The sequence below is a fragment of the Porites lutea genome, chromosome 7 (assembly GCF_958299795.1).
Source record: "Porites lutea chromosome 7, jaPorLute2.1, whole genome shotgun sequence".
NCBI classification, from domain to species: Eukaryota; Metazoa; Cnidaria; class Anthozoa; order Scleractinia; family Poritidae; genus Porites; species Porites lutea.
Window position 1 is genome coordinate 22182208 of NC_133207.1, and position 16023 is coordinate 22198230.

Consider the following 16023-nt stretch of genomic DNA (forward strand, 5'->3'; position numbering starts at 1 on the left):
AATTTATCGTAAGATCGATAAAAGGGTTTAAATGCAATTAAACAGCCATTCAAGTGTACATACCTCATAAAGAGACGTCACTGTGCTGTTTTCTTACTGTTTCTGGCCCTCTAGACAGGGACCCGTGTTTTACCCGCCCTTCCTTTGTAAAACGAAAGAGTTCTCTGGGTACCCCTGTGAATTTGGTTTGTATTGGTATATTGAACGCGCGGCGTGGCAGCTAAGCCAAGAGCCGAGCAACGGCCATCGGTAGTACACTCCGAAGAAGAGCGTATCCACGGAAGCGCTAAGTTCAAATTTTTTGTCACATTTCTCGTCCTTTGGAGGCCATGGCCCGATATCTGGAACTAAATTGACCTTTTCAAGGAAGGAGAAACTTCGGTCTGTGCTCAAGCGAAGTTTCGGAGCGATTGGAGTGGACTGAAGCTAGGTTTTGGAGCTTTTTCTTCGGGTAGCGTAGGACAGCCGAGTTTTCCCTTGTCTTCTTCTTAGTAGGTGAGAAGACAAAACATCAAAACTTCCTAAATTGGCGTTTATAGGCCGGAAACAGTGAAAAAAACAACAAGTATGTACACTTTAATGACTGCTGTGTGCATTTTAACCGTTTTATCGATCTTACGATAAATTCTCATACAAATCCATACAGTTAATTTGGCTTCCATTGGGCTGTTGAGTCTGGGTTCCCTTTGCTGCAATGAACTTACCTTTTTAAAGGGGTAAAGTCCGAAACGTTTTCGTGTGCTTCCACGCGATGCTCATACACCACCGTATTTCGGCCCCGTTTGTATGGACAAGAGTTGTGCTCCCAGTGGAATGCGGCACTTCGTTTCATTTTTCTTCTTTCTTGGATTTTTCGTCTAGGTTCACTCTCAGCACCAGTGGACCGGCAATTGCCGCATTAGTTTGTGCATTTTATCCAAGATTCCCAATCTCAAGCACTGATAACAGGTAACAATTAACCACAGGCAATTTACGAAATAACAACTGATGCCTGGTCCCGAGGGAATGAAAATTAACTAGTTCTCTTAAGTGTGCTGTTATTACTTATATTTCCCATAAAGAAAAACTTCTTTATGTACAAATTTATGAACTAATTAATTTTCAGCGACCGGTCAATATTCATGCGTATTAAACAGTGAACTGTTATCACTTCTGGTTAACCTCTGACGTCAGAGAATATTCATTGTTGCCCACACATACACTTTTGGCGGGAAACAGTTTTGTTCAGCGATGCCATGTGACCTCAGAGTAACCAATGAGACCGTGCGCTGTTAGAGATGAAATTCCAGTCACATAACATCATATATATGTGTAAACAAATTGTTAAGTGAAAATGAGAAATAATTTCACGCGCATTTTCCAGCACCCTGAGGCTTGCGGGTAAAACTCACAGCTGGTTGTATGACTGTTAGTTATAATCGTTGCAGTCATCTGAAAAATTTGGCTTATCCGGGATTCTGCCCTTGACGGTGAGAAATTTAGGTCTTACAGGGCTTCATTGATCACATGTTATTTCTTTAGATACCATCTTCAAGCATTTCGACATTTGTACGTCTTGGCTGCAGAGCCTCGAGTCCTTGTACCGCGTGAAGTTGACACAAAGAAGGCCTGCTACGTTCCTCTTGAGGTCACCCTAAAGGTTGGCAATCAGCTTTTTTTTCGTGTGCGTAGAGGAAGCCTTTTTCAATTGTATTGTTGCAGTCTTTTTGCCAGAATCCGCGTTACCGTTGTCCAGTGGAGGGGCAACAGGTTCCCCTTTTCCCGTCCGCTGGACAAGCGTAACGCGACTTCTGGGAGCAAGACTGGTATTGTTGTTTTGGTGATTGTTTTCAATTGCTGGTTTACAAAGGTCGAGAGTATATTTCGTTTCTCTTGCAGGAAACTCAGTTTTACCCCGAGGCCAGTTTAAAAATGACGGCGCCTTGCATTCTTCCCGAACTTCAGCTTATAAAAAAGGTAAGTGAATTGGCAAGAATTAATTATTGCATTGTAGGATTCTAAGGGCGCTTTCTATTTGTTAGAACTGGCCGGCCGGACCATCGCCCGACCAGTCAGTTTGAAAATGAAATAGGCCTTTTCCTTCGTGCATACTATTTAGGATTTGACTGATCTGGCTGGAGAGTTTTGATTAAAAGGGAAATTTTCATTGCGACGGGAATGGTCTGGCCGGTCGGTTCTAGCAAATGGAAAGCACACTAAAACGATTTGCCCTTATGCGTTTAGATATTTCCTCGCCTTCGTCCTTGCTAGCTTGTGGCCCGGGCGTGGCGAGCAATAACTAGCCTACTTATCCAACAAATAGTCGGAAGACGCCTGGAAAACTCAACTGAAATTTGTAGAATAACCCTGGTTTTCTATCGTAGGTTCGTGTCGCTAGTGTCCGCTACTGGCCTGTTACAATAGATTTTACAGAAGACAAAGGTAGTACATGGTAAGGTGGACTATTTTTCCTCCTTGTAGCGTAGACCTGAAGTTAAACATGTTTTAAAGCAGTTTACTTGAACACCATTTAAAATTGTTTCCTCTCTAAAAGCTGCTTACTGATTTGTGCCGACATCAAAAAAAGTGCAAATAGAACCACACGTTAAGGATCACTTGAATCGGGTGTTAAAACCAGACGGTCAGTTCCCTTTTTTTGCTTTTCATTTTGTCTAACTTATTTAATTAAACATAATCAGTCGTTAGCAAAGTTTGTTGAAGGTCGTAACATTTCTGAGGAGAAAGTTACTGCCCTGGTCCTGCAATGAACAGCTAGACTAACGCGTAGCATGGATCGTCACGTAGAAATAGCGAGTCTTTATCATCAGGGGATGCAAAAATAGCAGTGTCCGTAATTAGTACTTCATGCTAAATGAAAACATTAACGATCATTAAAAATAAAGCAGGTTTGTTTCTAATCTTCCGTATACAATGAAAATAGACAGAAATTTTCTCACGAGGAAAGTGTTTGACAATGTCAAGCGCGCTTATGCATACTCCTTTTAGTGCCACTCAGACTTATACAATTTGACAATTAAAATTTTCTTACTTATTCCAGCCTGATTAAATCCAACCTGGGAACGTTATTCGTGAAAAGAAGGACAGGTTTTTTACCTTACGCTGACGATCCTAAGGTTGGTGGTCACAGTTCATGATGTCTGTTTGTCAGTATTGACAAATAAGGTAAAATTAATCACCACTTGACCACTAAAGGAAACGGTGAGCCAATCATAGCTCAAAGAATAATCATGTACGTTGAATGGTTGTCCGCGCTTCACGCTGAATTAGTGTTTTCCTGTGGTTCATTCTGATAAACGGAATCACTGCTGGACCAGTAAAAGAAACGATGAGCCAATCATAGCTCAGATTGTAATCTCGTGCGTTGAATGTTTTCCCGCGGTTCTCGCTCACTCTGTTTTCTCGCGTTTCACGCTGACTCTGTGTTTTCCCGCGCTTCACGTTGACTCAATGTTTTTCCGGAATTTCTGCGATTCACATGGGTCACATTCTTCCTAACGCCTGACAATAGATGCTTGATTTTTTGCTTAGTTCGGGACTTTTGTAAACGTCCCTTTTGACGTAATTTTCCTTTGTTGTTCAACAGGGACACAGAAACATCCTCGCAAAAACCTTTTCCGCCCAAACGGAACAGGTAAGAAGTCTCAAAAAACGAGAGGTTTTTGGAAAGTTATAAGAGTTCCCCTGCACATCTCGCAGAGTTCACATAGCTAAACTTGGTATCTTAATGTCTTCTTTGAGAAATATCGCCATCCATTGTACTGTCTCTATATTGAAAAGGAGTCCTTGAATTAATTACCCCCAGCATTCTTTTAAAATTTGTTTGTTTGTTTGTTTTTAGAAAGAAGTCGTGCGAAGTTTTTCGTCCGATCCAAACCTTGTCGCATTAGCCGAGTTATTCGATAATAAACACATCTCAAGTGACAAAGTAAGTACCTTAGTAGCAGCCACGGCAAAGTGGTAGTATTTAATCGCTTTAGTGCAGTAAAAGTAGGACGAAGAGATATGCGATTTTGGAGAGGATGAATATTACTACACACACGGAGGATTTAGGAAGGAATTTTAGACAGGAATAATTTAACTATTACAAATATTCCCTGAGGGTTGCTCTCTGTGAAATTGAGTGTTAAATTGCCTAGTCCCTGTACGGCGTTTTCCCAGTCCCTTTCGGTCAATTCCAATGTCAATGTTAACGCCTTTTGTGAGGTATATTGAAGTGTTATTTGTTTAATTCTACTCTCAAGGAAAAAAAATTAAGTTCATTCATAGAGTCTGCCCTGGTGGAAAGCGTCACAGAAGAGAAGCCAGACGTGCTCAAAACGCTTTTGCGCATGTGGCAGGTAATGTAGTTTGCTGGTCATTAGGGAGCTTTAGCAACGACAAGGGCAACGGCAACGAGACCGGCAAAAAAGCAATAGGCTTAGATTAGCAAAACAACAACTTTGCACGTGCATCACGCTTTTTTGTACATTTCTAAGCCGTCGTTGCACTACTACAACGGCAAAGTGCCTAATTTCACGTTTTGTCGAGGACGAGAACACAAGACAACAACTTTCGTTTTCTTTTCTCGAACTTTGATACAGTCCTTTAGAATTGAACTCCAAAGAAAATTTGCCAACATTTGACGAATTAAACGAGATGGAATAAGCGCGATTAAGTTTGAGGTGGCGCAAATTCATTTTTAAGTGATGTTTTCGAAGCAGTTGCTGTTGTTGCTGCTTAAGCTGTAGCTTCCAAGGGACGGTGGAGGCAGCCTAGTGACCATTTTGTGGTTTCGCGTGAGACTGGGTCGGTGTGTTGTCGAATTGCACTCCGGGACGATTCCGGGAATGTTTTGAGGACGCTATCGCTTCTTTTATTGGTTATTACAAGTTTGCACAGGAAACTGGGGCAAAATTCGTCCCCCAAAGCAACCTTGCGTGCAAGCTCTTTCGGTGATCTCTGGGCTCGAATGGGAGAACAAGTACGGAGGAAAAGAACAAGGGTAGGGGAGAGAGACCTCCTTGTTCTTTTTTTGTTAATTTTTGGGCTCCGAGCCCCTACTCTCCGAGCCAAATGTAAAGAGCAAAGAAAGGGAGAGTTAGAGAACTTGTTCGCAGGGAATTAATTCCGCCTCCTCTCATTGCGCACCCCTAAGCAACAATAAAAGCCTATACCAGACAAAACTCAGCTGCATATTCGAGACTACATATCAGGAGCCAGACTCACGAGGCAATCTAAAGATGAAGTGAAGTCAAAATATATGTTGCGTATTTGTACAATCATCCTACTGTAGTAAGCAATGCTTAAGATTACTCAGACTTCGGAAATCTGGCTGCATATTCTTACTCTATTTGGACCAAAACAGGCCGGGCCAAACAAGGAGGAAAAAACCTACTGGAAAATTATTATAGTATTGCTTAATTCTCGCAAAGAATTCAGGAGCTCTAATTTCAATACAATCAACTTCCTTTCGTTAGAAGGTACGTCTCACTTAACACTGGGGCCGTTTTTCGTAGTATTTCGGGAAATAATTTTTAAGACTTTTGTTGTGCGAGAATAGTTATGGTATCCCTTATATCTTTTCCATCATGTCAATCACAATTCGCAACACCAAGAAAATTGCCCTTTTTACAGCGTATATTTTGTAACCTACCGTTTGTCACTCTTGTAGATCACTCACAGTTTGGATTTTAAACCTGAGTCGAGCTTGGTGTGGCAAATGAAGTTGGTTATAACATTTTATAAACATGCATTTCCAAGGATCTCCGGAAACTTACTCAGAAAGGTTAGTTACATATCGTTAATTTCTCATATCTTATTGGGAAACTCAATAAAAATTGAAGGTAAAGTAGATACACTAAAACTATTTATTTTTTGTGAATCGCGAGCCAAATATAATATTCTACGATTGTTGGAGCCTTTTTGCATCCATTTTAAAGGACAGGAAGACCTGGGCGTAACTTTTTTTTAGTTCTCACGTGGGCGCTTTCCATTTGTCAGAACTGGCTGGCCTTACCGGTCAGTTAGCAAATGAAATCCACTATTTCCAAAGGGTTCTTGCTGAAAAACCACCTCCTTCGTGTATACTATTTAGAATTTGACTGATCTGGCTGGATAGTTTTCATGAAAAGTGAAATTCTAATTACGAATGGTCTGGCAGGTCAGTTCTGACAAAATGGAAAGCACCTGTAGGGCCTGTTTACATGGAGGTGGGGGACCCCAGGTAGGTGAGGTAACCCGCTTGTCCATATAATCTCTCATTTTAATTTGATCATGTTTACATGATAGGTGGGGTGACCCGCCACGTGTTACCTCACCTATCTGGGTTCCCCACCTCCATGTAAACAGGCCCTTAGAGAAAAATGTTTGGGTTAGGAGAGGGGTACTGGGAATGAACAGTTTCCCTAATCTTAAACGGATTGTAAAATTTAAGGGTGTTCTTGAGTACTATTATGACAAATGAATTTGCTCATAAACTGAGGCATCAGATTGTTATGTGACAACTTGACACATATTCAGACTTGACAGTGGTTTCAACTCTTCCTCAATTCTCTACTAGGCGCCATCGCCTTGTTGTCGTCCGTCAGGAGATTGTCACCGCTGTTCAAAGTAATTCCTGGCGCGTACCAAATGAATAGGCCACTTCCGAGTTCCAAAAACCCTCACTTTCGAAATGAGGCTAGGTGCACAACCTTTCTTGTGAAAATGAGTTTTATTTGCATTAAAATGAAAAATGATTTCCGTATCAAAGGCTGAGCACATATCCTCGTTTTGAAACAGCAGTCCGGGGGAACTCGGAAATGGCCTATTTGAACATAAAACTAACCCTGTCCTGTACACCATAAAATACATTCGTCACGTTAAAAATGTCCCGAATTTCTTCCCAAAAGCCACTCGTTAACGCGGATTTAATCACCGAGTACAAATTTCATTTGGAGGATGCAATCGATCGCCTCATGAAGAAAAGTAAGTTTGAAACTACTCTATTTTCGAATTAGAAGAGTGAAATTTTATGTGGGCATTTGATTCAAATAAAGAAAGTCTTGCAACCTTGTTAAACAGTTTAATAACTCTAGACAGTTTTTTGGGGTGGATAGAGTTTAATACGTGCTGAAGTAATTCTCATTTCTCTTGAGCACTTATTCGTTGTATCATCAAAAGAGCAGTTTCATTAGTGTAGAAAAAGTACTCACTTCCGCTGTCGCACATTAATTATTATTTTTTTTAGTAAACTTTCTTTAACAAAAAGATCGGATGCCCTCTGCTCGAAACAAAGGACGTTCGAGCAGGCCTGAAAATAATTTTTCTTTGTAGAAAGAAGACATATCTGATGTGGTCACTAATTTAGTTGGACAAACTTGAAAAGTTGTCGGGCATAGATTATGTTGACTTCTGATTTCTTTAATTACATTTACTGCGCAAATTTTCAGCTACAAAATGACAGTCTTAATGATTGAGTATTTGATCTGTCCGGTCATCAAATCTGACCGTAAGTAGGATTTCTTCGGACACGGGCAATTTTAGACATCGTCCGTTGACCGACTGTTATTTGCAACTCTGTTCGAGTGGTTATTTGTGGTTGATCTGATGGAATGATTGTTTTGCTAATTTGTAGATTCAGTATCAGCGAGAACATGCTACGACGCCAACGAACACAAGAAGTTCTTCTGTCCCGCGATGTGTTGCTTTGCTGTGTATCACGACGTTCCTTTGCCGCATTGCTTGCCGTCTGCAATCCAACAAGGTAAACTATGGCAGTCAATTTTATTAAGGCATAAATGATACTGAGAATTTGGCATTTTTTAAACACAATCTCTGGTGGCGGATGATTGCTGCGGCAGTTGCCTCATCAGTAGTGTTTCTACGCTATACGCCAAGCTACAAGTAGATTGCTTTGTAATGGACGCGTTAAGTTATTCTTTGCCTTAAATCAGTCACTAGGTGCTGATAAGGCGATAGGAAGAAGTTTCCCCTTCCCCACAAAGAAATATCGTCGCTTCTACCATTGTGGCTCTCTTTGCTTCTCTTCTCCGAGCCCCTTTCTTTGAACACATGCTAGCCCTCCCTTACTAGCACGGACGCCACCAGGGAGAGAGAGTTTCCTTCTCCCATACTCATCATTCTGTCTGTCAACTCTTTCTTCCTATCGTTTTATTCTTCAAAACGATTAGCGTGCGTCACAGACGAAACTAAACTCTGGTCAATGGAGGTTAAATTGCGTCTTCGACGCAGGCTAAAAGATAATTTATAATGGGACAGAAAAAAAAAACAAACCCTGGAAATTTTCATTAGTCTGCTGCGAAACTCAAAAATACGCAAGCGTTTCGTTTACGATGTCGAGCTTTTCCGGAACAGGTCGGTCCACGAATTCTATCGTTCTAAATCGTTGATGACTTTGGAACCCAAAAACCTCTGAATGGTCGAAAAAAAGGAGAATCTTAATGCAGAACTTCGAAGGTGAGGCTAACTGGTCGGGTGTTGTAAACTTTCATTGTATGCAAATAAGTCTTGTGACGAGCATGTGGTTTATTTTCGGCGATGATTGAAATGACGCGCCATGTTCATCACGCGTTTCTGCTCTTTGGCAATGATGTAATTTCTCTCGAATCGAGTCCCTTGATTTTCATGTATTTACACATGCGTACTGAATCAATTCAGGAACAAATCGTTGAATACGATATAAAAAGTAAATAACCTGAAGAATACTCGACCGTGGGTAAAGTAGGAAGTGAAAAACTTTTAGCGAGGAAATGTTTCGTGTAGAATTAATGGCCTCCTCATTTCTTATCTAATCTCCAAGCAAGCTAGCGAGACTTGCCCTTTTAAGAGCGTTCTTGTTGGTTCTTTAATTCCTTGTCACCTTAGTTGCTGTTTTTCGTTGTTCTTCGCAGATCTCTCCGGCCTTCCAATGATGTTACAAGAAGTGGGTGATCTCCGATTTGCCTTGTCTTCCTTGCTGAGACTGCAGACGCAGAGCTAGTACTCGGTCCTCTTTGCGTGTTCAGAAGAACTAAGAGATCCAAGATATATTGACAGGAAGCATCCTCAATCCCATAGTTCTTCTATTTGACGCAAGTGTCACACGGGTTTGTCACCAGTCTTTCCGGGCCAGTCGAGTTTTTGTCATTGGACCGTGATTTCTGGATTCCAATCGTTAGTGGGATTCCGGATTACGCAAGCAAAAATTTCCTGCATTCCGGAATCCCGATTCCCTTACATTAGGCGACTAGATGTACTCCAATGAAACAAATTAAACATTAACTTAAAGAATAAGAGAGACCTTAAAAATAACCTTCCAAATAGTCTCAACTAGGCAAACGTCAGATTCGAACTGACAATAAGCAGACATTTTACAAACTGTCGAAAATAGCTCTTATGGTTGAAATTGCCATGAACTGAAACTCTTACTCAGTTTCTATTTTGTGTCATTATAAGGAAGATAGCCTGTGTACAGGAGTCCCCTCTCCCCCAGAAAAAATCGGGAGAGGAGGCGTCTGTGAATCGCCGATGTTAATCGTGTTCCGGTGGACATTTGCATAAATTATTATTTTTTTGTTTTTTTTCTCGTAAAAAAATAAAGGAATTATTACTAAATTTCTTGCGGTCAGAAGATGATTATGTCGAAGTCTCCCGTCTTATTAAGTTATTTAATACTTTAGGTTAGCCTCTCTTCGTAATCGTTATGTACTTGCCTTGTTTTATGTTAGTTTAAATTCTATTTACTGTATAGTAGTGTCTTCACTGTTGTTTAGTCCATCTATATATAAATCTTGTTTTGTAATATGTCTTCAGCTCCCCCCGCCTCGATTAGTTTTTAAGCTATTTGCGGGTGGGAAAGTAATGTAATTAGTTATTTTCCAATTGTCAATAAAATTTGTTGTTGTTGTTGTTTGTTGTTGTTCCCGCTTCCCCCGGAATGTTGGGGAAAAGCCTCTGATTGGTTGTAATGTTAATGCCATGACGCAAATAATTTCTGGTGTTGTGATTGGTGAATGAATCTCAGTGTAGATTCCCCGGGGAACCTGGGAACGAGGTTGCCTTTGAAGACAGCTTACCGCATTTATATTTGTTTACTTGTTTTTCGGCTCTCTGGAATAGGCATGTTAAGATAACGGACCACCGATGCTTGCTGCACCGGTTACGGCTGTGTCTGTTCTCTGCTGGTGGCTATTGTAAATAAAAGAGAAGGACGTACAGAATTCAACGCTTAATCAGAGATCTTATATCTGGATTTTAGAGTGGACATTGCGTGAAAATAAAAAAAACCGCTTTTGAGACAAAAGGACGACAAGAATTCCACAGGTAAGGTAATTCAACGTTTATTTAACATTATTTATATACATACTCAGCAATATATCGCCATAGGTCAAGCAAACGGTAAATCTAGTACATTTACTATCAAATTTACTATCATTTACTATTTTTGGTCAAACCAAAAACCACAGGAAATCGATGTACAGTAAACAGACCGACGGAAGACCGAAGAATGTGTTACAATCTTCCAAAGCATAATATACTCGTTGTAAATGACATTTTAGCTACAATCCCGGACAAAACTACTTGAGAAAGTTTTCCCCATCATGTCCACTTTCCTACGCAACAAAACTATTTCCAAAACGACGCCTTTGCGGAAAGAAAACTCCTTCCCCCAATTCAATGTTGCTTCCCACAAACGCCCAGGGATCAGGCTTTCTTTTGAATAGATGGTTTTCACTGTGACGTCATCAAATTGTAAAGTCAAAATAGCGAAGTTTTACGAATTCTTATTTACACTAGGTTGAAGATAAACAAAAAGTAAATCTTTGTACAAGTTTCCATTTCCGTAGCATGTTTCATTCCGAAAATACAGCAATTTGAACTTCCGAGTTTTCACAGTGCGTGACACCAAAACAGGAATGCTGTCTCGTTGAAAAAAGTCTCTCCTCTTGATTTTCAGCAGTATAAACACTTCAAGTATTAGAAGATATGTTTATGCGTACGTATGCTAGTTGTCGAGTGAAAAGAAATAGTTTTTGTAGAAAAAGTGATCTCCAGATGTTTTGGTTGATTTCCGGCGGCCATATTGGTGCACCAAAACGGTGCACCAATATGGCGTCTCCATACAAAGCTCTACAAAGGTGCGTGAAACGCTTCGGTAAATAACTCAGAAACTGTGGGCCACAAAGACCTGAGACCTGACATTTCATTTTCTTGGCTTCTTCCACTGGACGGTTTCCAACTTAATTTTTTGTTACGTGACAGTGAAAACGATCTATAGATCCAGATTTAGAACATTCTAGGCAATTTTTGCTTCTCAGAACAGATATTTCACAGAAGACAGTCGTTGGGTGCCCCTGAAATTTTTGTGTCTATTATTGTGTATGTATTGAGGGAATTTTCGATCATTTTGGCTCGGCCATAGGAGCGTAATAGCAAAAATTTTGAGCATTAAGTATTAGCATAATAGCAAAAAATAAAAGAACAATGTGCCAAAGTTTAGGACTGAACAGTTTACATCTCTTTTGTCATGGAAAGCTTTAATTTAATACTTTAGTTCTTAATACCAGATAGGAAGGGAAAACTAAGAAGCAAAACTATTAAAACTGAGGTACCCAAAAATATTATTATATTCCGCTTGAGTAGTTGAAGTCTGGTTGAAACCTGACCCTTGGCAAATGATAGTCCTTCATTAACGCTTGGAAACTCCTGATCGGGAACGTTGCAACCAAGGAACCTGCATAAAGGTTTCCAGCCTTTTTTCACGTTGTAAATCAACAGCTTTTCTTTTGGGATGACTGCTAGCACTCGCTCGTTGTGTTCACGATACCTCTTCTTGGCTACAACAGTCGATTTTGGATTCATACTTCCAAACGCTGCCACGCAAGCCGGATCTATGAAAGACTTCATCAGAATGTGAACTTTATGGGCAAATACTCGTACAAGCCAGTCAAGGAAGACTCTACCTAGAGCTCCATATCCCCCATAGGTTGTAGCGTGTTCAATGTGCTTTGCCCAGCTTTGTACCCACACCTCTTCATTATCTCTTATCGATAGAATGACTTTTGCGTTAGGGAAGGCAGCGTAAATTTCTTCATACCAAAACGCCACTGGAAGAGCGATAACGGCATCAACTCCTTCGTACATATGGCCAAAATCAGGTAATTTTCCTTCACCATAAAGATCGACCCATTGTTTGTAGTGGAATTTTCTGTGCTCCAAATGATCATAGACCCTGAGGCCTAAAATCCTGAGAGCTTTAGCCAGGGACTTGGTTCCCGTCTTACTTAAGCCAGCGCATATGACCTTCATGTTCGGTAAGGAGGAAGGCAAATTATTACCCTTACCCCGTGTACTACTGAACTTTCTTGAACTGGTATGAAGCCTGCTGCATCAGACTCTTTCGTGCCTCTCTCCTTCGCAGAGGCTCCTGCTGGGTACTCAGGCCACTTAAAGCATAACTATCTAATTAAATATGCATATTTTGATAAAATGCTATTTAGAACGGTCTGCTTCTATCAATGATCGTGAAAATTGAACTACAAATGTAGCTTAATGGCTTTAGCAATATGAGAGCATTTTAGAAGCTCAAATTTTCGTCACGTAACTGATAATTGAGAATTAACGGTCAAAATATTTACTCTAAAACGAGGAGAGGATAACGAAAGAGCAACAAGTTCTTTTAGGTACATTTCAGAGGCTATGAAAAAAGGTTCTTATAAATTCGCCTTGTATGTGTGTTTACGTTAAATAAAGGGAAAAGAGTCACGTGACTTATTAATTAGTTAAATAGCTAATAGGATAAATACCATTTCCAATCATACAAGGCGAATTTACAATTTACACTGTTTATGTAACATTTTGGTAGTGAAAAGTCCTAAGATTAAGGTTTGCAACCCTTCCCCATTTTAGAAATCGTATTTTGTAACGTCATTGACGAAGCGATGTCATGTGTTATTTGAAATCCCGTTTCACGTGATTTTTTCGTTGAGCCACATTCGTAGTTCACTTTTCAGGAGCACTGATGGAAGCAAACCGTTCTAAAAAGCATTTACTAAAATATCCATATTTAATTAGGTGGTCATGTCTTAAGTGGCCTGAGTATCCCATTAAAAATAGCAATAATAGAAAAAATAGAAAGTGGAATTCTAATTACGACGGGAATGGTCTGGCCGGTCAATTCTGACAAAATGGAAAGCGCCTTTAGGGCCTGTTTACATGGAGGTGGGGAGCCCCCGGTAGGTGAGGTAACCCGCCTGTCCATATAATCCCTCATTTTAATTTAATCATGTAATATATCAAACATGAGATGCACTGTTTCATCACCAGATGAAACACCGAGAAGAGAGTTGAAAATACGACGCGCAGCGGAGTATTTTTGACGAACTTCGAGGTGTTTCATCTGGTGATGAAACACTGTGTCGAATGTTTGATATTTCTTCTCAAACAAAATCATTTTTGAAGGAGAAATTAAGGATGCAAAAATGAGCAGTTTTTCATCAGATATCCAAACACTCATTAAACATTAATTTCCTTTGAATTTTCTTTATGAATTATTAATGAGTTTGAGAAGTTTACATGATAGATGGGGTGACCCGCCACATGCTACCTCACCTATCTGGGGTCCCCCACCTCCATGTAAACAGGCTTGCTTACATTTAAAAATATCGCATAGTTTGATATTTCAACCTTCACTTGATTCCTCATCTAGATTTCCAGGAAATGACCTCATTTTGGCTAATTTCTAGCTTGTTTCCCGTCTTTTCGATCCAATTAGTTTATGGTTTTTATTTGCAACTTAAAATATTTGTAACAATGGTATGGAATATCTCCCAATTCACAGGTGTTGGTTAAAGTAAACATCTATTGTTGTAATTTCTGCTCTCTACCGCGAACTGTATTAATTTTTAATTTGTCCTCTGAGGTTCCAGTCACGTCCGTAGTTAATTTATGGAAAAGTTTTAGCCAATCATTTTCAATGAAGAAGCTTAAAATAACACCCTCTGTAACTCGACAACAACCTTAGATCTTGAAACTGTGATTTTAGTGCTTTCCTATCTGTTCATATGAGAAAGTCTGTTTACTAGTATATATTGTAGTTTTTATATTGTTCTCCTTGTTTTGTATTGGTCAGTTGACCTAAGGTTAATAGTGAAAACTTAAGTAGAAAAACTATTTTGACAAAGTAATTATTTCGAAGGTTTCTTGCTAATAAGGTTGTCTTAACCAAGCAGATTAGACTTACGTCAGCATTAGTTTACACTAAGCAGATCGTTTTCTGGCTGGTATAAAAATGGGTGTAACACTAATCTACCACAAGAAAGAATTATAAGCTAGGAGCTGAAAGTTATTTAACCACCAGCGAGTCATAAAAAGTTGTTTGTTGTAAAGGCTAGCTAGCAGAGCCGTAGTTAGCGGGCGAGAGGGGGGAACAGTTGTCCCCCCCCCCGGTTTTTTTGAGCCAGACAAATCAAGCCTGTGGACGGATTTGTCTTCTTTAGACTCAGTTATTCTGGTAATAGTAACTTGCAATTGTTTGCCATTTTCATGTTTGAGGTCGATTTTTCGGGGGCATATATATTTCATGACAAGTGCTGAAAATAACGTATCGCAGCCTCCAAATTTGAAAATTTTCTGGGCGAGACCTCCCTACAAGGCTCGTGTCTTCGGCACCCGCGATATTGCAAAAAAGCTAGCTACGACCGTGGCTAGTCCGGGTCAAAAAATCTTTCAACACCGAATAACTTTTCCTGCCGACACGAACACCTATCCGATATGTGACTCTTCACTTTACAAATCACCGTCAGTGGCGGATCCAAGGGGGCCCCGGTCTTTCTTATATTTAGACCAAACCGAGGCTCGAAGGGCCGAAAGAAATTATTTGAGACCGTCCCCTCCCCCCCCTCCACCCCCGTTATATTTCAGTTGTGCATCCCATGCAACGGCCATTTCCTTTCTACAGCAGAAGGATTTATGCTGATATCAAAGATGCAATTTCATGTGTTTCGCATTCCTTCTCCGCTTGCCCAGAAGGATCGAGGTCCCTTTGGGAATAGGGGGAGTCTTCGTATCCCCTAGAAACTTAGACAGACCATCTCAGAGGGCACACTGGTTAGGAAAAAAAATGTCAATCTGATAATTTCTATTCTTTGGTTCACTTTATATATGTCACATTTTTATTATTAAACCTATGCATGCTCCGAAAACTTTGCTCAACATCCCAGAAGTCTCTTTTTTAATTAATAATCCCGTACCTTGTCAATTTCCCCCCCAATATCCCAGTTTATTACCATCCTGTATTCAGGAGTGTAGCGTCCATTTACGCACATACGCCCGTGCGTGTGCGTACATGTACAGCTGAAATATATATATAGTTACACTTGTGGTACTGTATATATAGATATTCTAGCCGGATTTATGAAAACCGCACCAGCGGGCTCCTGGAGGCCACACACCTTAAACCGACTCAACTAAAGTAAATATTGTCAAGAAACTCAGCTCTTACTCATGGTTCTCTTAAGGTGACTCTCTTCTTGGTTCCTGATTAGCAAAAGAAACATTCAAGTCCCTCAAAAAGACACTCTGGACTTGGCCATACACTCTAGCTGCTTGAAGGCTCTAAATGACAGAGGATGCTTGAGACTTAACCAAGTTCTAAGAAGAGAATTTGACATGACAAACTAAAGGCAGACATGACGAGCGCACTGACTCTCCCAGAGCAAGACTAACGGACAGTACCACGCTTTTGCAGCACTTTGCCCCCCTAGGGACTGACATGGAGGCCCCTTCCCAACCCATGGCGAGTTAGCTCAGGGACTGAGCTTGACAATGAGACCAACCAGGACAGCAAGTCTCCTATGTTTTTTCTCACTGCAGTGACGAGCTGGCTATCGCCAGGTTCCTGTGCGAATATTCTGGTCCGTTTTGAGGTATGTTTTCAAAAATTCGGCTAGATATATATTTTTATTTTCTGAAAACGCGTTTTTTATCATTTCATCGGGATGACTGATAGATTTTTCGCACTATATACTGTAGTGTCTTTGTGTTAGTATTTCCTTTATCCTTTTA

The 16023-nt window shown here is 40.3% G+C and overlaps 2 protein-coding genes across 2 annotated transcripts in view; one reads left to right on the forward strand and one right to left on the reverse strand.

The window, feature by feature from the left end:
* LOC140944611 (anaphase-promoting complex subunit 1-like) overlaps window positions 1–9870 on the forward strand; it is a 45754-nt gene extending 35884 nt beyond the window's left edge. The window contains exons 48-59 of the mRNA XM_073393730.1: window positions 862–948; window positions 1522–1639; window positions 1879–1956; window positions 2364–2431; window positions 3038–3113; window positions 3584–3631; window positions 3839–3925; window positions 4242–4337; window positions 5651–5764; window positions 6870–6945; window positions 7595–7723; window positions 8871–9870. Of these exons, the coding sequence (XP_073249831.1) occupies window positions 862–948; window positions 1522–1639; window positions 1879–1956; window positions 2364–2431; window positions 3038–3113; window positions 3584–3631; window positions 3839–3925; window positions 4242–4337; window positions 5651–5764; window positions 6870–6945; window positions 7595–7723; window positions 8871–8959 (1066 nt within the window). The 3' untranslated portion in view covers window positions 8960–9870. The remainder of the gene's footprint in view (window positions 1–861; window positions 949–1521; window positions 1640–1878; window positions 1957–2363; window positions 2432–3037; window positions 3114–3583; window positions 3632–3838; window positions 3926–4241; window positions 4338–5650; window positions 5765–6869; window positions 6946–7594; window positions 7724–8870) is intronic.
* A 1638-nt stretch (window positions 9871–11508) lies between these two features.
* LOC140944613 (uncharacterized) lies at window positions 11509–12304 on the reverse strand. The gene has a single exon (XM_073393731.1). The coding sequence runs from the start codon at window positions 12265–12267 to the stop codon at window positions 11509–11511; it is 759 nt and encodes a 252-aa protein (XP_073249832.1). The 5' UTR covers window positions 12268–12304.
* Between the last annotated feature and the right edge of the window lie 3719 nt (window positions 12305–16023).

Coding starts and splice junctions, on each gene's coding strand:
- LOC140944613 (XM_073393731.1), bottom strand. CDS start 12,267: ATGAAGGTCATATGCGCTGGCTTAAGTAAGACGGGAACCAAGTCCCTG.